The sequence below is a fragment of the Onthophagus taurus genome, chromosome 7, assembly GCF_036711975.1.
Source record: "Onthophagus taurus isolate NC chromosome 7, IU_Otau_3.0, whole genome shotgun sequence".
In the NCBI taxonomy this organism is placed as follows: domain Eukaryota; kingdom Metazoa; phylum Arthropoda; class Insecta; order Coleoptera; family Scarabaeidae; genus Onthophagus; species Onthophagus taurus.
Genome location: NC_091972.1, coordinates 31390863 through 31412642, shown reverse-complemented (window position 1 = coordinate 31412642; position 21780 = coordinate 31390863). Strand labels below are relative to the sequence as shown.

At 33.3% G+C, this 21780-nt stretch overlaps 1 protein-coding gene across 1 annotated transcript; it reads right to left on the bottom strand.

Annotated features, from left to right (window-relative positions):
* Nucleotides 1–291: 291 nt before the first annotated feature.
* Nucleotides 292–21541, bottom strand: LOC111416232 (spindle E). Its single transcript, XM_023048199.2, has 14 exons — nucleotides 21176–21541; nucleotides 20553–21119; nucleotides 19877–20038; nucleotides 19637–19821; nucleotides 19413–19579; nucleotides 14354–14520; nucleotides 14124–14294; nucleotides 13567–14070; nucleotides 13252–13478; nucleotides 13042–13197; nucleotides 12821–12968; nucleotides 921–2164; nucleotides 643–864; nucleotides 292–592 (listed from the first exon to the last, which is right to left on the bottom strand). The coding sequence occupies exons 1-14, from the start codon at nucleotides 21371–21373 to the stop codon at nucleotides 469–471; spliced, it is 4242 nt and encodes a 1413-aa protein (XP_022903967.1). The 5' UTR covers nucleotides 21374–21541; the 3' UTR covers nucleotides 292–468.
* Nucleotides 21542–21780: the final 239 nt, after the last annotated feature.

The window sequence follows — 21780 nt, the reverse complement described above, 5'->3', positions numbered from 1 at the left end:
AATAATATTCCAAAACCATAATCTTTTTATTAATATCATAAAAATTCATAGTCATAACGTTTATTTTTCCCAAAACCTACACATTGTTTTCAATTATTTTCCCAATCGTTTTGTAACATCTTTCAATTCTGATACGATATCTTCAAGTGCTTCATCAATTATTGTTTGATTAGTATTTAAGTTTTTTTGGTAAATACCAAAAAATTATTACTTAATAAAATAATAGATTTTATATTAGATATCTTCATTTATTTAAATGATGGGGATTTTAGGAAAAGTCAAAAAGACAAATTTATATTACTAACGCTTTATTTTTATTTAAAAGTACAAAAAAATATTTTATGTAAAGAAACAAAGAACGTTTATGGTATTAAAAAAGAGAGTTAAAGTAACATTCATTACATTAAAAACAAAACTTAATTAAAAAACTAAATAATAAAAATAAAATTTTTTGAATCGTCAATGATTTTATAAACCTAATCGTTTAATAATTTTTCCGTGAGATTCGGAAATGAGATGCATTCCAACTTCCGGACTACTATACATAATAACACCACAAGCTTGACATTCGATTTCTTTTGGGGTGATATATCTAAAATAACATTATTTTTTTTTTTATTAAGTTAAAATTTGTATAGTTACCCTTTAGCAAAACTTTTAAGATCTTCAATATTTTGCGAAACTTCCACATTCTTTTTATCCATATCTTTGAGCTCCATCGTCCAGTGCATTGGCCAGATATCATTATGAAGCAAATTTTTAGCGCTAACCTCTAAAATTTCACCTGTATACGAGAATTTACCCCACTCTTTTGAATGAGTTATCGGTTTTTGAACAATTGCTTCTTTCGGATGTTTCAAAATACTTTAAAAATAAAATTTATTAAATTAAACAATTAAAATAAATAAATAACTAATTACTTTTCTAATTTAGATTTTAAATTACGTTGGCAAAGAATAATATCAACAGATGGTGGCATTTTTTTACCAATCGATTCAATAGTTTTAACAGCCATATTCATCCAATATCTCATTTCGTTGATCTCAGTTAATAAATCTTGAGATAATTCTGCGTCTAAAATAACCTCTATGTCGTGTTCGGGAAATAAGGCTTTACCACTCAACTTGTTAGCTCCTAAACCACACAAAACAGCGCCAAATTGCGTACCATCATTGCATGGTTTTGGTTCCATTTTTGGGCAGAATAAAACAGCCATTAACATAGGAAATCCCAAAATGTTTGGCATAATCGTGGTGTGACGTAAACTTAAATTTGTCGATGTAGTATTTTCACCAACAGCAACAGAAACGATTAATCTATCGTGAACATCTTGGGGATCTGTATCTAACATTACAGAATTTACAGAGGAACCTTCAATTGTTATGTTTTCTCTACTATCTCGACACATCGGATAGATTGTATATTCTAAAGGACTAAATGGACCTCTTAATTGAAAATGTCTTGTACAATTAGCCAATGGTGGTGGTTCAACATCTATAACTTGAGCTTCTTCGTAAATCGGCTCCTCAAAATGATAGCAATTATCTTCTTTTTGCATTAACTCGCGTTTCGCATGATTTTCTTTCGATAAATAACTTTCTTCAGCCTTCATAGCGTAATGATTGCGAATTAACCAATCGTTAAATGAACTTCCAATGTTGTCTTCATTCGGTAAATTTCTGTACAACTCCAAGTGAACAATACCGCTAACAACCGAATAAACCTTTGCATAAACCTCAACATCTTTTAAAAATCTTTCAGAAGCTTGATTCGCACGAGTCGACCAAACAGCGCGTGGACTCAGAATAATCGATGGCTGGATTCCTGCTAAAATACATTCCATCGCTTGAGGAGGTTGTGTTTTTGCATCAAAAGGCAGAAAACGTAATTTATTCCAATTAACTAAACGTATATCGCCGTAATCGACGAATAGAACTTGGATGTTATTATTCGAATCGTTTAAGTAATAAGTATTAGAAGTTATTCGACAACGATAAAAACATTCGTCGTCATATTGACAAGCAAAAAGATCTGTGGTATTTAATTGGGATTTATTTGTAATCGGTTCCAATTCCATTTCATTTAATAACTTGTGAATATTTTGTAATTCAGCAGCGGTTTGATTGTCAACGTTGTGAGCCCAAAAATGACCGGCATCAATAAACTAATTTGAAGAAGAAAAAAAAATTAATATATACAAGGTGTTTCACTTAAAACTCTCAGGTCAAGTATATCTGGAATGGGTTGAGATATCTTAGCTTTATAAGGAGTTGTTGTTATAATTACGAAGAAGAGAAGTTGCTGAAACTATCAAGTTTTACAAATCAATGTTGATTAGGAAAGTTTCTATTGTACAATGAAAAATAACAAGACTTAACAAGTGAAGTAATTTACGAACTTTAGCAATAACAAATACAAAACTACAATTTCTCAACGCATTCCAGAGATACTTGGCCTGGAAGTTTTAAGTGAAACATCCTGTATTTCGTAGAATTATATATTTACAAAACATAATTCATAAATACAAACATAAATGAACAAATGATTAATATTTCAAAATTATAATATAAATTATGTATTCTTAAAATGTGAGATGTTAGTTTAGTAAATGTTAAATAACATCAAATTATCGGGCAAAATCTTTGCTATCAGAGCATTATTGCTGAACCACCTATAGGTGTTCAAAAAGTTTCCCATACCTTTTTTAGACATTAGAAACTAGAGGAACTACGGACCGTCCTCGGAGACGTCACCCAAGCATCGCTACGACTTCGAAAATTGTGCAGAAGATTTGTTGTCGGGTTCAACACAACCCGAAGCGTTCGATCAGGAAAATGGCAATGGTGTTTGGTGTCACTATCGGTAGTCAGAAGAAAATTAAAGTTTTGAAGTTACAAGATCGGTCATCTCTACTTCCTTAACGATACAATGAAGATGAAAAGATTGGAAAATTCTCGCCGAATGATTCACTTGATCAATGGTGCATTTATCAAAAATTTTCTTCACTGATGAGAAGATTTTTACGATCGAGCTGCCCCGCAACCATCAGAAATAACGTCAACTACTCAAGAAGAGTCAGCAGATGGCCGATACTGCAAAAGTTAACGGTCACAGCCATTTCCTTGCTTCTGTGATGGCTTGGGTCGGCATCTGCGCCATCGGGAAAACTTCGTTGGTTTTCATTGCCCGGAACGTCAAGATCAACACCATCAGCTATCAACAACTCGTTGTTTGACCGCCACGACTTCGAAAATTGTGCAGAAGAATCGAAGAATCACAATGCCGTCTTGAAAATATTCTCTGTAATGTTCAGTCATGGAAAGGCAACAAGAATATGCAAATCTAAGAAAAGGGAGTATATTAGAAGAAAAGTGGAGAATATATAGAGGAAAGTGGCGGACTCCTACAGGACAATTAAAACCATGAAAATCAACCCAAAAGCAGCGTGTGTAGAAGCAAAGAAGGAGGAGTACTAACTGAAAGAGAAGAGACAATGGAGAGATGGAAGTAACATTTTAATGAATTACTTATCGTGCCGAATAAGGAGCAAGAGAGGGAGCAAATGTAAAAAGAGTGAGTACGATAGAAGACGCAGTGGTGGAAGAAGTTGAGCAAGCCATAGCAAAGATGAAAACAACAAGGCCCCAGGAGAAGATCACATTACTGCTGAGCTGCTAAAAATTGGTGGAAATGTAACAGAAAGAAGACTCCATGAACTAATAACAACCTGCTGAGGGGAAGAAAGGATTCCCGAGAAATGGTAGATGGGAATAATCGTACTACTACATAAGAAAGAAGACAAATATGTATATGATTATTACAGAGGCATAACCCTCCTCAATGTAGGAGAACGCGGAGACAATACAGAGAGAATACTAGTGTGGCTTCAGAGACAATAGGACTACAATAGACCAAATTTTCCTAGTTAGGCAGACCTTAGAGAACCGATTTGAGCATAGCATAAACGTACACTGCCTATTCATTGATTTTAAGAAGGTTTTTAGGACAGCACAAACAGGAAGAAACTTGAAGGAGAGCTGCAACTGATGGGAATATCCGTTAGGTGCAACTCACCAGTACTGGCAGCAAAGGTAATGATATATCATGATAATTCCAAATTGTTCAACGGTACTAAAATTCAACTTGGCACTGCACTCGACGATTGGTGATTTTGACAAAGGACTAAGTATACTAACCAAATCGCATATTATACAGTTGCATATACTGATTATGATTCGTACGAGGGAGGAAATGATTGAAGTGTTCAGAAATATGGAAGAAGGTACGAAAGAGATGGGACTCACAAAGTACTAATAAAATCAGTTTTAACATATGCGGCAGAAACATGAATATACTGAAACGTAGGATATATGGAAAAAGAAAATACTGAAGCCGATACAACATACAACTATGCATTGAAATTCAACATTGATACGTCGACGATTAAAAAACGTCTTTAAGAAACAAATTTACCTGCTAGAAGTCAACAACTACAATTTGCACGCAAACATGGAGCAGAACCGTCGAAAAATGGTGAAACATGTAATGTGGGTAAATGGGTTCGTAAGGCGTCTGCCAGACAAAAAATTCAATTCTAGATATACCAGGAAAACAATTAAACATGGTGGAGGAAATATTATTGTTTAGGAATGTTTTTAAATCTTGTTTTTAAAGCTAAGATGATACACGAACGTATTGAAAAACACCATGTTACCCTAGGTTGAATATAATATGTCGCTGCGGTGGAGGTTTCAGCAAGAAACGACCCCAAGCATATGTCAAGGCAGCTACGGCCTTGTTTTATGAAAAAAATGTTAATTCTCGGATTTAAATCCAATTAAGCACCTCTAGGGCGATGTAAAAAAGAATAATCGACAAAAACACTAAATAGATAAAAAAATAGATAAAAAAGTGCAGAAAAATAGTTCTTCACTTTCGAAGGAGTAAGCAAGCGGCCACAAATTTGACTGTGAAAATCAATACAGACTTCCCACTCACTCTTTACTACGGGACATAGAAGTACGGTGGCAAAGTATGTATCAAATGGTGCAACGATTGGTATAAACTTTATCACCTAGTGATTGGGATCTTATAAAAAATATTACGAACGTTTTAAAGTTGTTTTATGAAGCGACATTAGAGTTGTTTTTTGACAAATAACAAAATCAGTATGCGTATTATCCCGATTTTGTTATTATGATTACGCAGAGGTGAAAAACATGACGAAGCAATTGCATTGTTTTTAAACAAACGATTTGCATATGTAAAAGGCCATCCTACACTTATTACATAAATTTTGCTCAATCCCTGATTTAAAATAAAATATCTTACTCCCAATGAAATAGATATGTTACCGTCAATCTGTATAATTCAGGTATTCTATACAATGCCTAAGTAATCTATAAAATACCTGGGGTGTCTAGGCAATGTATGAAATATTATGAAGATTATTGTCCATTAGATACTTTACCTAGGTAATGTATACAATTCCTAGGGATTACATAGAGTACCTGTTGGTCGACTGGCAATGTGTAAAATAAATAGATTTTGGTCTGTATTTATCCATTTTTACACATAATAAACTTTTTTATAATCTATAAGTTATTGTACAAAGAAGGCACCTAGTACCTTTCTGTAACTATAGTAAAATCACAATTAAATGACATTAAACTTAAAATTTTTCTGGGATCACTAACATAATGTTATTTGCTTATAAGTAATAAGTATTAAAAACTTAGGAAACAAAATAATTGTGTAAAAACAAAACGTAGAACTGAGTAAGTAAAAAAATATATTTATTTATTCTTACACGCGGAACTATTATGACACTTTGGAGTGCATAAAATCTTACTTTTAAGACATGAACACTTTTTAGTATCACAGTGTTTTTTGCAACTACATTTAATAAATCCCTGATCTGTCCCCGTAGATTGCAGATTCGCAACTGTACGGACCGTCATTTCTTAATTAGGGACATCTTTTTTTTTAAGTAGTTCTTGACGACAAACTGTAAACTGCTATCTTGAATACCTTTTCTTTACAACACCCTGCTTTGTTCCTATTTTATAAACTTCGTCATCCGTTTTTTGTAAGGCTACAGCTAGTATATAGCTAGTATATGCGAGTTGATAACAGATGTTCAGCGAATAAGCACGCGTACACCCTGCTCCGTATTTTCGATTATATATTTAGTTGTCTATCAGCGAATTTTATTAAATCTTTGTTAAAATGACGGAGAAAACGCGTCTTGCTGCTGAGCGCCGTGAGTTAGTGAAATCCTGTATCATTGACATAGTAAAAGACAACGAATTTATCAAAGTTTTGCGAGAAACCATTGCGAAGGAGGTGGACCGCGTTTTTGAGGAAAAAATCCAGTCCTTGGAAGAGAGAGTAAGCGACCTCGAAGAGAAGAACCGCAAATTGTCGGACAAGTGCGATGCGCTGGAGCAGTATTCGCGGCGTACGAGCGTGCGTATCATCGGGCTTAAGAAATGCGATCCGGAACGAGTCGAAGAGCGCGTCTTGGATTTATTTCGTGAAAAGCTGGACATTAAGATGCGAGAGGATGCGATAGATCGTTGTCACCCAATTGGAAGACCGAATAACGGCGTGCAGAGCTTAATAGTTAGATTTGTTAGTTATAGAGATCGAAAGCTTGTAATGCGGAATAAGAGAAAACTTAAGGGTTCAAAAATTACAATAGTTGAGGACCTAACTAAGTTGCGTTACGATCTGTACCGTGAGGCTATAAAGAAATTTGATCACAAATCGGTGTGGACATTGGACGGTGTGATTCACGTTGTGGTGAACGGTACTAAAACAAAAATTACATCATGGTCTGAACTGAACAAGATGTCAGGATAGTATATCTATAGACTTATTTATATATTTTTTTTTTTTTTTTTACTGCTATATAATTTTAATTTACCAATTGAATTAGCAGCTAATTGGCTTTTCTCTGTATTTCTCTGTTTATTTTTTTTTTCTGTAATTTGATGCGGAGCGGGTGTTGGCCGCCCAAATCTTGCGTTTTCTTTTTTTTTTTTTTTAGTTTGCTTCGCATACTATTTCATTGCTACTATTTGTTTATTATAGTTATTACTGTGTTTTCTTTTTGTTTTTGTTAATTTACCTACCTCTGTATAATGAACATTACGAATAATTTTAAAATAGCTCACCTTAACGTTCGCTCACTGCAGCCTAAAATTGATCAAGTAAGCTTGCTACTTATTGAGCACAACTTTGATATGTTTGCTATTACGGAAACTTGGTTGGATCCGAGTGTTCCGGATTATGATCTTGCAATAGAAGGTTATAACCTATATCGACATGATAGACATGGACGTGGTGGAGGCGTTTGCTGGTATGTACGGTCTAACGTGGTTTGTAGGGTTATGGATGTGGAGGGTGCCTTGGAACAATTATGGATAAAAGTTTCCCTGAAGAAATTATCGTTATCGTGTGGTGTTATTTATAAGCCCCCGAACATAGCTGCTGGAGACTTTATAGCTTCCTTTGAAGAAGTATTGGCACAAGTTACTTTATTGACTGACGATGTCTTATGCGTTGGGGACTTTAACATAGATATGCTCAAATCTGACACGGCAGCTGTTTCTGAATTGATTAATACTCTGGAGGTGTTTGGACTGCAGCGGCTAATTAAAGAGCCAACACGAGTCACCCCGAAAACTGCCACTTTGCTTGATGTTATTCTGTTCTCTAACGATGAATTAGTGTCTGATAGTGGGGTGTTGGATAATGATCTGTCGGATCATTCTCTGGTCTTTGTTGAGCTACATACACCACAGGAGAGGGTTGTACCCCTTTTCAAGACATATCGGAACTACGTTGGTTTTAGCGAGTTAATGTTTTATGAGCACTTACAATCATTGCCCTGGCGAATTCTATACGAGATACAGACTATAGATGAAAAAGTTAGATTTCTAACTGAAAATATACTAGTGCTATTGGATCTGCACGCGCCGCTAAAGAAAGCTCGAATTACTAAGCCAGGGGCCCCCTGGATATCTGCTGAACTAAGAGCAGCAATGCAAAATCGAGATAAACTGCTTCAATCTTTTAAGCGCTCACGAGACCCCGCGCATTGGCAGCTATATAAAACGGCGCGTAACTTGGTTACAAATATGCATCGCAATTGTAAACAAAAATATTTACAAAATTTTTTGGATTTGGGTAACGGTCCTAAGACCTGGCATACTTTGAAATCCACGAAATTAATTAAGTCCAAACATAGATCGCTTCCTAACCACTTTCAAGATGCTTCTATTATTAACGATTTCTTTATTGATTCGCTTCCCAGCACTAATAGCACCGTTGATAATAATATGTATTCCAACTTAAATGAACGTGTTGTAATCCCTCTCAGATTTTCTACAGTATCTGAAAGCGATGTTCTGAAGATTTTGAAATCAATTAAATCTAATGCAATTGGTACCGATGGAGTATCGGTTAAAACATTAGAATACTGTATGCCATTTCTACTGCCGTATGTCACACATCTTGTTAATTTTTGTATTCAAAATAGTGTATTTCCTTCTTTGTGGAAAGTAGCAGTCGTGCGCCCGATTCCAAAAGTTGCTAATCCGATCCTCGTTTCTGACCTTCGTCCAATAAGTATACTAACGGCAATGTCAAAAATCATGGAAAAAATTATTAATGGTCAACTGCAGCATCACCTGGAAATTAATAACATCCTTCCTTCGGTTCAGTCTGGATTTAGACATGGTCACAGTTGTACGACTGCTTTAACGTGTGTAATCGATGACATAATGGGTGCAACAGATAGAGGGTACATGACTGTACTTGTTCTATTGGATTACACGAAGGCATTTGATACAGTAAATCACAACCTCTTACTAACTATTTTAAAGCACTATGGGCTGGAAGATTCAGCAGTTGCATTCTTTGAGAATTTCTTAAGTGGTCGTCAACAATACGTGCAGCTGTCTAACCATCAATCTAATGTACGCCTTCTTGGGTCGGGTGTGGCGCAGGGTTCTGTGCTCTCCCCAACCCTGTTCTCAATTTACACAGCACCTTTAAGTAATATTTTTAAGTACTGCAAAGTTCATTTTTACGCAGACGATACTCAGGTGTATATATCATATAAACCTCAAGAACAACAACATTATCTGAATTTATTGAATATAGAATTGTCGGATCTGGTGTCTGCCGCCAACCATCACAGTTTAGTAATCAATCCGAATAAATCAAAAGTTATGATATTTGGCCGAAAAATGGATATTTTGCGTTATGGTGGAGATGTCAGGGTAACGGTCAACGGATCAACGCTCCCCATTGTATCTGAAGCACGTAATTTAGGGTTGGTGATGGATTCGGATTTGAGATTCCGGAGTCACGTGTCAAGTATGCTTCAGGGTGCGTTTGGTAAACTAAAAGCTCTGTACCCCTCTCGCCATCTTCTCACTATCAACACTAAGACTCTACTTTGTAATGCGCTGATTTTATCAAAATTTAATTTTGGAGATGTGGTGTATGGGCCGTCTTTACTTAGGGTCGATGAGCAGCGCATACAGAGGGTTCAGAACGCCTGTCTGCGATTTATTTTCGGGATTAGGAAGTATGACAGAATTTCATATAAGTTGACAGAGGTAAAATGGCTTAATATGGTCCGTAGGAGGCAGCTGCATTGTTGTGTGTTTTATTACAACATAATTCAGAGAGAAAAGCCTCAATATTTATGCCAAAAAATTCAATATCGCACTGACATTCATAACTTGAATTTGAGATTCAGGGGGGCTCTGTCACCTCCTAACCACAATACGGAGTTATTTAAACGGAGCTTCAGTTATCAGATTGTAAAGACGTACAATGATTTACCCACTGAAACGAAACTGCTTGCAAGCGTCTCCTCATTTAAAAAGCGAGTGTTTGGTTGCTTACTTGATCAACAGACGGCAATCCTATCTATTTAAATGTAAGGCGAAGGTGGCATTTATTAAGTATTAGTTTTCTTTTTTTTTTACATTTTTTTTCCCGTTTCTGTCTGTACTGGCAGAGGTATTTCTTTAATTATTTTCTTTATATATCTAGTTTATTCGCTTGTTGCTGAACGTTTTGGAATTTTTTGAATATTATTATAATGGAATTTAAGGTTAAGTTGAGCAGTGTCTCGGCACTGAACTTCGCCATTTCGTACTATTATAATTTACTAGTGAATTTAGTATTTTATTTTATTTCATTTTTTTTTGTTTTGTATAGAATATTTAATTTGTTAATTTGATGTTGGTACGAATAAAGACATTATTATTATTATTATTATTATATTGCGAGCATCACCACGACCTCTGTCGACTTCCGAAACAGGGATTCTTACAGTGGTACCCAATGGCACAGGGGGAAATTTTTTTCCAAAAGTGTGAAGCATTTTCTGAGTTTGCTCTGTTAAATTATCTTTAGAACTGATGCGGTTCTGTACAGCTAAAGCGTTTTTTAAGCATAATGGGCAAACAACTTTAGAACCATAGCCTTCTGCCATATCTTTCTCCGGAGCAGCACAAATAGCATGAATGGGTCTATTGCATGTTCTACACGAATGAGCACCCGTTGTCGCCTCAGTACCAACACAGCACAAGAGTAGGAAATCCAATGATTGCTCACGTTCTGATACAAAATTCAGAACATCTAAGGGTTGTCCATGTACCTCAGAAGGAAGACTTTCAACATTCACAGGTTCATCAAGAGTCTCGGCACTTTGGATAGTCATGTGTTCATCGTTATGTTCATCAAACGCACTTTAAGCATTCGAAACTTCATTACGGATCTCAGAACTTTCTATGACGGGGCTTTGTTGATGTTAAGCCTCTAGAGGTTGATTTTGTGTCCGAGCTCGATCTACTATTAAAGATTCTGAAAGAATCAGAATACTTGGTGATGACTTAATCACATTTTCTAGATCCTCTTCACTCTCCAGGTTGTGAGTATCATCGAGAGGTAAAGATATACCAACTTTTACTTTAGATCCAAAAAGAGCTTCGTACGGTGTTCTTTTGATGCCTGAATGGAATGTTTTATTCTTCATGAGTTGTACAAAGCGAAGACCATCACTCCAACGATTACTGTCACTATCTTGCATCCAAGTTGTTAGTATATTTTCGATGTCCTGGTTTGCTCGTTCGACACTCCCCTGACGTTGGGAATGTCTAGGCTTACCATGTACAATTTTTAAACTTGGCCAGTACGTTTTAAGACTGCTTACAATTTGAGTTTGAGAATTCTCTACCATTGTCTGATTGTAGGATCGCTGGTGCGCCAATCAATGTAAAAATATCCAGTAAATTGTAAGCTACTTCCTCTGCGCGTTTAGTTTTTAGTGCTCTTAATATTACAAACTTCGTGAGATGATCCTGATAGACCATTACAAATTTATATTCTCGATCTGGATGAGATTGATAGTCAATCAAATCTACTTGACGTCGAGAATTAAATTCAGATGAAAGTACGGGATTGACGACAATCCCTTTTTTTATTCCTTTTTGTTTTTGCTGGCACGGTTCGCAAAGTTGCAGATATAGTTCAACATCGTGGCGAGTTATATTCTTATATCGTGTAGAAAGCTCGTTCAGCATACGGCCTCGACCGCCATGGCCGATACTTTGATGTGCCTCGTGAAGTACTTGGAATAATTCACTATCAGCAACGTAATATATAATATTGTTATTTGGGGTATTCACAGGAAATATTAACCTATGTTTTTGACCAGCAGTTATAAAATCATAATGCTTCAATAACCAATAATCCCGGGGTTATGCAAGCAAAAACAAGTCGCTGCGCGTTTGTTTACTACATGGCCACATGTCTCCCCCTTCCCTGCTTTCGCCTTTTACACACATTGCCTGCTTCGCATTCGGTATTTTATAGAATACCTAGGCCAAGTATAAAATTAATAATATTTCATACATTACCTAAACGTTTTAGGTATTCTATAAAATGCCTAGGTAATGTATAGAATACCGGATTATACAGATTGCCAGTAACAGATACACTACAAAGGAAATAACAAATTTATTAAATGGAGACCAAAATAGAAAAAATACTGTAAATAGCTCATCACCTCAAGGTTCCCCTGACTAGAGAAAAGAGGATTATGGGATTTTCACGATTTGGATAATTCCCCCGAACAATCTAATAACGAAGAATCACTGTTAGATCAAATTCTTAAATGTTATATAAATAAACGACACCGACGCTTGCAAAGAAATGATAGTATTTTCCAATAGTTATGGAATTCAAGCCCATACCCTTCACTCTTTGGTGCTGCTAATTAGTATTTGCTAATCGCCGCAATAATTTATTAGGGGAAAATATTGAAAAACTTTTATTTTGAAATTATAATATACCTCTATTTAATTATAACCATTAAGATTAGTCATTTACTTTGTAATGAATACAGTATTATTAAAATCGTTGGATTTTGTCATTTATTTACCTCTAAAAATGTTTCTCATATGGTTTCGGTTGTAATTAAGACAAAAGCCGAATTTCGGTAGTAAACATCGGTTTTGGTCGGACCCTAGTTCTATGTCCAGTAGTGATAGTGCTAGTATTAGTTTTAGTTCAATTAAAACCGGACGTGAAACCCTTCGTACATTTAAAGACTATTTTCACGTCGTACCTATTATTTCGCACAGCACTATATTTAAATATTCTAAAATATTCTAAAACTTAACTCAAAATAGAGATAAATGTATTGCAAAATTAAATTGTAAGAAAATATGTGATAAAAGTTTACCTGTTTCATATCATTTCTCAACAATAACAAAAATCATAAATTACTCACCATAGTAATAGTAATTTTAATGTACTGTATCCCTAAAGATGGTAAAACAGATATCGTTTCACCAGTAGAAGCCTTCTTAACTAAAGAGCATATCCCAGAAGATTCAGTAATCCCCAATTCTTTAGCACGTTTCCAAGACTCAACAGCACTACAAAAAAAAAACAGAAATAACTTAATTTCTCATTTTCACCCAAATTATTTTTCTTAATTAATTAACTTACGGCAAACATCTAATTTCATTGCTCATTCTTAACTGTCGCCTTTTAACAGCACAATAAACCTCCTTGCAAATTTTGCCTGGCATTGAAGCGATAGGATCTTTACCTCCATAATCCATTTCATTCGTTGTAGGTAAATTAAATTGTACATAAACGCGACTAAAAATATAATGAGTATAACAACAATTTTTGCAAAGAATAATTTTAAATTACTAGCTCTGATCGAAAGAAACGTCGGTCGTTCCTTTACAAAATTTAAAAAGCTCTTTGATACGCCTTGCGTACAACGGTCCTGGTTGAGTTTTATCCATATTAGTAAAATATACTGTTTTAAATGGATCTTTACCACCAAGTAAACGAACTGCCTGAGTTTCACGTTCGTTTCCATTCAGTGCAGGCTTCTTGAAATAATTTGGATAAAAAGCACCCGCCATACATACCTTAAAAAATAAAAAACAAGCATGAAAAATTATTTTATTTCTTAAATTAAATAAAATATTTAATCTTATTCTGCAATTATAAGCTAACCTTTAAAAACAAAGCATTTTCTCTACTACTTATAACATTTGTTCTTTCACCTATCGGTTCCATAATACCCATTTGTGCACAACGTTTTGTGATTTCATCCACTAAAATAGACCATTCCCTTAATGATCTTAAATTTATATAATTCGATTTCGCCCAAGATTTTTCGCTATTGGCATGATTAAATGCATTACTTTTTCTTTTCATATCCCATACTTTGTATAAATTTAAATAAGCGATTAAATCGCTACTGGATCCATCGGCCCATTGTAAAATATTTTGATACGCTGATAATTTTTCATGGAACGGCGTTGAAAATATGTTTGATAATGAACAACCGGCAGCCATTACAATACAATCTGTTAAACAAGAAAACATGTGTCCCAAAAAAATTAATTTTGATAAATTGACGCATAAAGGTAAATTGGCCATAACGTTTCCTAAATATGTTAAATCTCCGTCGCAATTTGTTGAAACGCCCCTGCATGTTAAAGCTAAAGCGCCAACCTTGAAAATAATTTTAATTTAACTTAAGAAAGATTTGATTATTTAAGTATTACTTCTTTTAGATACCAAATTGTCGTTTGGATATTTGATAAATTCGGTGGATCGATTGCCAAAGCTAAAATAGCTTTTGGTGGATCATTTAATTCGAGAAGTTTTGAACTTAAAACAATTCTATCGAGTGGTGCTCGAAGCATTTCTGGTATTATTTCTTTTGATAAATAAGTCTAAAAGAAAAAAAAATTATTTTGAAATTCGTAAAATTCGTATTAAATGAAGTTCTTACGTCATAAAAGTTTCTAGAAACGAATCTATAAACTCTACCATCATTTACACGTCCAACTCTTCCTGTTCTTTGAGTGCAATTTATATGAGAAGCCCATTGCAATTGTAAACTTTCATATTTTGTAATCGGATTAACCACCATTGTTTTAGTTAAACAAAAATCAATCACTAAATTTAAAAATTACAAAAAGATAATAAATTGCTTTTATTATAATTTATCATTACTATATTGGTGTGAATTTAGCCACAATTTGTATCCATAAGATATAACTTGGCAACTAAATTGCGGGCGTCTGATTTTAAATAGGGGTAATAATGGGCCGCTTCTATGCACCCAAATAGACTGCTTGCTTATTGGAACTAAACAACGTTCCAGTAATTGGTAAACAATGAATAGATATCATCATTATTCGATGCTTCAAACTTGTTCAAAATTACCGTTGTTGTCTTGTCTACGTTTGAGATAAAGCCAATAGTGTTTCGCATCAGTTACAATTTGTTGTGGTACACAATCATTACATCGCTTGTAATCATAGCCGATCAAGAACTTAGACCAAGCGCGCAAGGAACAAAACCGTATGTAGTCTAAGTGAATTTCATACCTTCTACTCGTTATTGAGGTCGTTTCATCAAAAGTTAGAAATCACAACATACAAAGCATGAGTAATGAATAAACAAAATAAGAAAAAAAATCTTGAAAACACTTATTTTCGCGCGCCTAAATGTATCTCTCTCCTTAATGTTTCAATATTGCTGGGAGAAACATTTGGTATATGTTCAATTAGAAAACCTTTGTCTTGGCCAGTACTGTCACCAAATTTGACACCTTCAGACACCTGACCATAGGAAATGGCAAAGAACGCATTTACGCTACAAGACTTAGTGTCGGTACGATATTTGTCGAGCCAAAATTCCCAGAAAGGAAAAAATCAATAACATTCTATTCTCTGAAAGCAACGGTTATTCACGGCTTTTTTGCACTTTTGGTGAACATCTTCGAAACTAATTAACGGATTTCCAGCAAGCTTTTGTTGTGAAAAATGAAGTTATAAAAAATATAACGTAAATTTTTTTGAAAACAAACAAAGAAAATTTTATTGAATTAGCCGACCCACAGCTCCTAATCTGATAAATTTTAAAAAACGTCCTCACTGCAAGTTTCACTATCAGAAGCTGTAATAATTAATCTTTCTGTTGCCTCGTCAATTCGAACCTCGTTTTTTAAATAATTATTTTCAAGTTTAACAACATTTTGACAACACTTCAACCAGTCTTCAATAGTAACCAACGAAAATTCTTCTTCGGTCAGAGTTTTTAAAACGTTTAATTTAAATAATACATTTCTCTTCGCTACTTTGTTTTTAACTTGAGCCCATATCATTTCAATCGGATTTAAATCGGGGTGGTCTTTTTTTGAATTGCAAGTAGGTGCTTTATGTACTTGTACATTATGATATAAGATTTGGAATTAGCTTCTCTGTAAGCCACGTCTCATAATTTTGCGAGTTCAACTGCTATGGTAGTCTCCACCTTTGGTTTACTCCAGATTTAAAAATCAAGAGACAGTTAGGTATGAAACCCGTTTCACCACTAGCGTGAACAATAACTAATCGATTGCCGATATGGGTGATAGTAAAACATTAGTGGTATAGTCTGTCCAACTATTGGGACTAGTAAACTGCGTGAATGTAAGTTTCATCTGAAAAGACAATAGGTCTACCTTGGCTCCCATAATATATAATTTTATCCAAATAATTAAACTTTAAAGCACGAATATCATTCTTCTCTATCAGCAACCGCCGATTGTTCTTAGTTTTCCTCCATTTAAATCCAAGGTTTTTGATAATTTTCTGCATTGAGGTAGGTACGTTTTCTCGGAAAGTCATATTCCACACTTGATTTTTGTTGTAATTGTGTAAGAGTAACGCGACGTCCTTCGGTTTTATGGAAATTATAAATCATGTTTCCAATATCCATTTGTTCCCATTCTAGTATGTTGGTTTTCGTGCACATTCTCTTACGTTTTTTAGGAGAACTGAATGTTATATTATCATCACCATTGTTTGAAGCTTGTAAATCGCAACCTGTGTGTAAATCTATGACTTGCTTTAATTTTTTATGGCGTTGTCGAAGAAGCTGCTTTATCCTTTAGAGCTTTTAACTTTGGTGTTAACAACAATAGAAACTTGAACAAAAAACAGAAGAACAAACAAGACTACAAGTTCCTTATGATTAAAATTAATATCTTTTGTCGGTGCACCCCACAGCAAGCTTCAAAATGTAGGAAGAAAACACGCATTAGCGTTATTCGCCATTGCTGAAATTGGAGAGTGCCAAAATGGGGAAGGCACCTACAGAAATATTGGCAAAGGGTAGACTTTTCAAATAAATAAAACCTTATTCAAATCGGACAATACGTTCCAAAGTTATTGCACTTTGAAACTGGTCATCATTTTAGGTAATGTATTTTTTATGCCGCTGAGTATAGTTGCCAGAGATGCTCCTGTAGCACTTAAAACACGGTTTTTTAACTCTGTTTTATTTTCATTTGGAAAAATTGTCTTAAAATAATGATAGACCTTAAATATAATACCGACTGAGATTAAGTTTCTGTCTTTTATTTTTCACTTCCATTGATTTTTCATAAGAAATTACACTGAAAATGCATAAAACAACTTACGTTACGTAAATCGATTGCAATTCACGATAAACAAACGCTTTTTGCAAGTATAAAAACCCACTTGCTATGCCGCCGCTAATGACTTTTGGGATACCGAATGTTAGATTCCCAGAATTTGACGTAGTGGTTTTCTGAGAAATTTGGCTCAACAAATACCGTACCGGCTCACAGTGTTAGCAAGTTTGAAATTACCGGCCATAACATGATTTTACTAATTTTCTTTTTTAATATTTTGGCAAATGGGGATGGTTAAGATATATCGTAACACTCGCTACTTCGCAATAACCACTTTTTATTAACTTCAACTCTGGACAAAAATGACATATAAACCTAACACTTATTTTGCATATCAATTTCCAAAAACATTTGATTAATATTGAGAAACGATTGTAAACATATTAAAAGTTGTACCCTTATGAAATTTCACTATAATATTATACTGTATGTGTTGTTTATGTAACACTGTAATAGCTTCTTGAATGCTGGATTTATTTATCTTTTTCTCAACACTGTTCATAAACAAAATCTGTTTAAAAATTAAAATTTGCAATGTTAAACTTTCATTTAAGCTATAAAAAAAGTCCCACAAGATCTCAGGTTGAAATTTGTTTTTATGTAGTTTCAAGCCTATATTTTCCGTTCAAAAAAAAATAAATTGCGCATATTTGCGCATTTTCAATAAAATGGCTAATATACAGCATGGTGTCTACGGATATTCGACAGTGAATACTGAAAGTTAGTTTTGAAACTATCAATCGTTTACCTATTTTACAGAATAATTATTTTTTATGAATTAATATTAGTACTAACTCTATTATTATATCTAGAACTAGAAGCTTTCGGGCTTAACCGTGCGTCTTTAAAAAAGAGTCACGATTCAGATAAAAATGCCAAACCAGATGCCTATTTCACAAAAATTATTATCAAGAAATGAACACTGCTGTATTTAAAATTTTACAAACACAATTCCATTATACAATCAATTGGTATTATATGTCTGTGGCAGTGCATAAAATTCTTGTGCATGGCCACTTAATAATAAAATCATTAAGTATCCAGATTGGCCTGCTTTCAGAAGATGCGCAAGAAACTCGGAATAAAGACCTTAGAAGGTATAGAGAGAACTTTTTCAGAAAAATGTCAAGAATACACAATAATAGAGACAATATAGGTTAATTGTCTTAAATTGTTTTTTAATTTACAATTAAAAAGTGTAATAAAAACTGTAGCATTCTATTGAAAATACCGAAGCTATGGTCTACTTCCGGAAGTGGCAGCCATCTTAAAAAGGTTTTAGATCGAAAGTTCCGAATGAACAACCTATGCTACCAGAATTTCAAACCTCTATGAATAGTGGAACCTTAAAAAGTTTTAACGAAAAAGTTACGTGAGACACCCTGTATATATTATAGTATATAAGTATATATTACTTATTGTTAGGGTACATGAAATAAATGTACCATGTTTTCGGAGTTACATTAGCTTAAACATCCAACCCAACCCACAACAAAACCTTTGTTTCGCTTTTATTTTCAAATATTCATTTCAAAATCCTAAATTTTGTTTGAAGCAGTGTGTATAGCTGAAATAAATCCTAGCTAACCATTAAGGAGATATTATAATAGTATTAAACATTTTCAACTTCATTTAGTTGTAATTAGATTTTTAGCCAGATATTCATAACATCCTAACACTGTGGCGGTTGTACTAACATTAATAACCTACAACACATAACATCGATTGCAAGCTACTTGTACTAAATTGTATTATTGTACTTATTAGATGTATAGAATGTGATAAGCAGTATATTTTTTGTATGAATTAATTAGGCAATGAAGGATTTATTTATTATATCTAAAGAAATGTATGGACTAAATAGCTTCATTTGGACGTATGTACACACTGTCTGTTGTTAAGACATGGCAATCCCATGTAACTAGTAAGTCTAATTAGTTTTCAATCTTTGTTGAAATGAATAACTTCTAATCTGTTTTGACTCTCATTTCTAATTCAAAGATTCTTGGTCTTATTCTCCTGTATGGGTCTAATATTACTATAATTTAATATTTTAAATTTAAATTGACACCCAAATTCACCTAAAAGAAGGTGAATATAGAAACTAATTAATTCATTGTATTTACTATCATTGCCTTTTAACTTTTATGACTGTTTTTTTAAAACAGTGGCATTATACAAATTTAACAATATATTAAAGAACTGCAAAACAACTGCTTGTTGCAAAAACCAACATGCAATTTCAAATAGGATGCATTACACCAAACATTTTCTTTGTTTAGACACAAATAATATTCTTTGTGATTACCTTAAATAATATGGATACAATCTATGACCAATTTCACATCAGTGCTATTATTTTTACCATAAGCTACATCAGGAACAGTTATAGAACTTTCAGCAATATTAGTAGATAATATAATTTTTCTATAACCTGGGTTAGCTGGAATAAAAACTTTTCTTTGTTCCTCATTTGTAATTGAAGAATGTAAGGGTAAAATATACCATTGAGTTTCTGATGCCATTGTATGACTTAAAAAGATAAAATCAAACAAATTATCATAACATCAAATTAAATTTAATACTTACACTTGTAATTTAGGATCAGTTAAATGTGAATAAGCCGTCTCAATTTCTAATATTCCTGGTAAAAACACCAAAACGCTTCCAATATTACCATCTCTATCCAATTTATCAAAAATTCGAATTAAAGGAACTAACATTTGATATAAATTTGGATGAATCTTTGGATCATCAATATTCATTGATGGCACCTAATCAATTTTTCAAAACTTAGATAAAAAATAACAAAACAATATTAATTCGAACCTGATGTAGTAACTCAAATTGGTCGACATAATAAATTTGGGTGTCGTATTTACTTTTTTCCGTTATGTGTAACATCGGATATTGCGTGGTTTCACCTCCAACAGTGTGTTTAAAATAATCTCGAAATTTTATTGTATCGAAAGTAGCTGACATTAAAATCACCTTAAAATGTTTTTGTTATAAATGGGATGAAATTCTCCATATTTCTCTAATATAATAAAATATGATGGTAAAAGTAAAAACTTTTTGAGAAATACTAAAATGTTTTTTTTTATTCAATTTTATTTTTATTTCAATAATATAGTTAAAATCTTGGAAGGTAACATATTGGATATGTTACCTTCCAAGAAATATGTATATCCAATATGTTATCTTCCAAGATTTTAACTATATTATTGAAATTTTTTGATTTTGTTAAATTAATTTTTTGTTTGTAAATTAAGTTGAAAGAAATTTAGATCCATTCCTAAACCCCACCTACTAACAAAATATTTTTCCATTATATTGTATAGTATTCTAAGTATTGAAGATGAACCATTAGTTTCGAAACATGTCTGCTTGAATTGAATTAAACATTTTAGTATTTCTCAAAAAGTTTTTACTTTTACCTACATCATATTTTATGTTTTTGTTACATTAAGATTTATTTTATTACATAAGTTAATGTTTTTCTCACCTTTACTTTAAATGAATTTGTGTAAAGATACTTTCTAATCAGTAATAACAAGAAATCCATTTCTTGACTTCTTTCATGGACCTCATCTATTATTATATGTGTGTAGTTATGAAGATTTTTTGCTTTAACTAAAGCTTGTAATAAAACGCCTGTTGTAACGTAAGAAAGAATTGTGTCAGCACCACGCTGTTTTTCCAAACCAACTTGGTACCCGCAAATTGCACCTAGTGGCCAACCACGTTCATCACAAACCCTTCTAGCTACACTAATTGCTGCTATACGGCGAGGTTGAGTTACCACAATGTTACAATACTCATTTTTTCTTTGACAATGATCTAAAATATATTGTGGGACTTGGGTTGTTTTCCCACAACCTGTGGGGCCGTGAATAATCAAGATTTCATTGTTATTCAAATAATCAATAATCTCGGATTTGTAATGTGAAATGGGAAGAGAAGAATCATTTTTGGGAATGAAAGGGTATTTTTGGAATATTTCATGAACTAAATCTGATTTAGTTTGGTTAACTGAAGCTCCAGCTGGTTCATCATCAATATCAGAAAGACCCTAAAAAATAAAGAAAAGATTAAACATCTACCTAAAAAAAAACATTTTTGTATAACCCCATAATTTAAATGATTCGCAGCGTATAAAGCTTCTTCCTGTTTTTTGTACTCTTCAATATAAGCTTGTTCATCTTCTTGCTGCTCTTCTTCACTTGATTGATCGTCATTAGTGATGGAATGTTGTATCCGACCATTAACAACACCCATAGGAACAACAATAGGTTTTGAATCTAACAAGTTTCTTAGCAAATCCATTTCGGCAATTTGATACGTGTTAACGATATTGATTCTTTCTCAATAATGATAATTTACTATTATCATTAAATTTAAGCAAGAATAAGGACATTCGTAAAGCATTTATACCGAAGTAATAAATTTGTTGCTAAATAAGCAGGTTATGGTTGATACTGAAAAGTGACGGTATCACTAATACGCATGCGTAACACTATAATAGTTATGTATATAATTTTTTTTTAATTTAAGATGTTATTGTATTAAATTAATTTAAATTTAGTTAATTAATTATAAATTCATAATATAATTAATTAATAGTGTTTCCTTTTTATAACAATAGATGACACTACATTTTTTTGCAACGAATTTATTAAAAAATTAAGAAATAACAATTAAAAAATGTGATCTATTTCAAAGAATGCAATCGA

What these genes read in the sequence shown, in the direction of transcription:
- LOC111416232 (XM_023048199.2), bottom strand. Translation starts at nt 21,373, where the DNA reads ATGGATTTGCTAAGAAACTTGTTAGATTCAAAACCTATTGTTGTTCCT. An exon ending in CGAATCATTTAAATTATGGG is followed by an intron (nt 21,120 to 21,175) that starts GTTATACAAAAA and finishes TTTATTTTTTAG; the next exon opens with GGTCTTTCTGATATTGATGA. An exon ending in TTAAAATTACTATTACTATG is followed by an intron (nt 2,165 to 12,820) that starts GTGAGTAATTTA and finishes TCTTCAAATTAG; the next exon opens with TTTATTGATGCCGGTCATTT.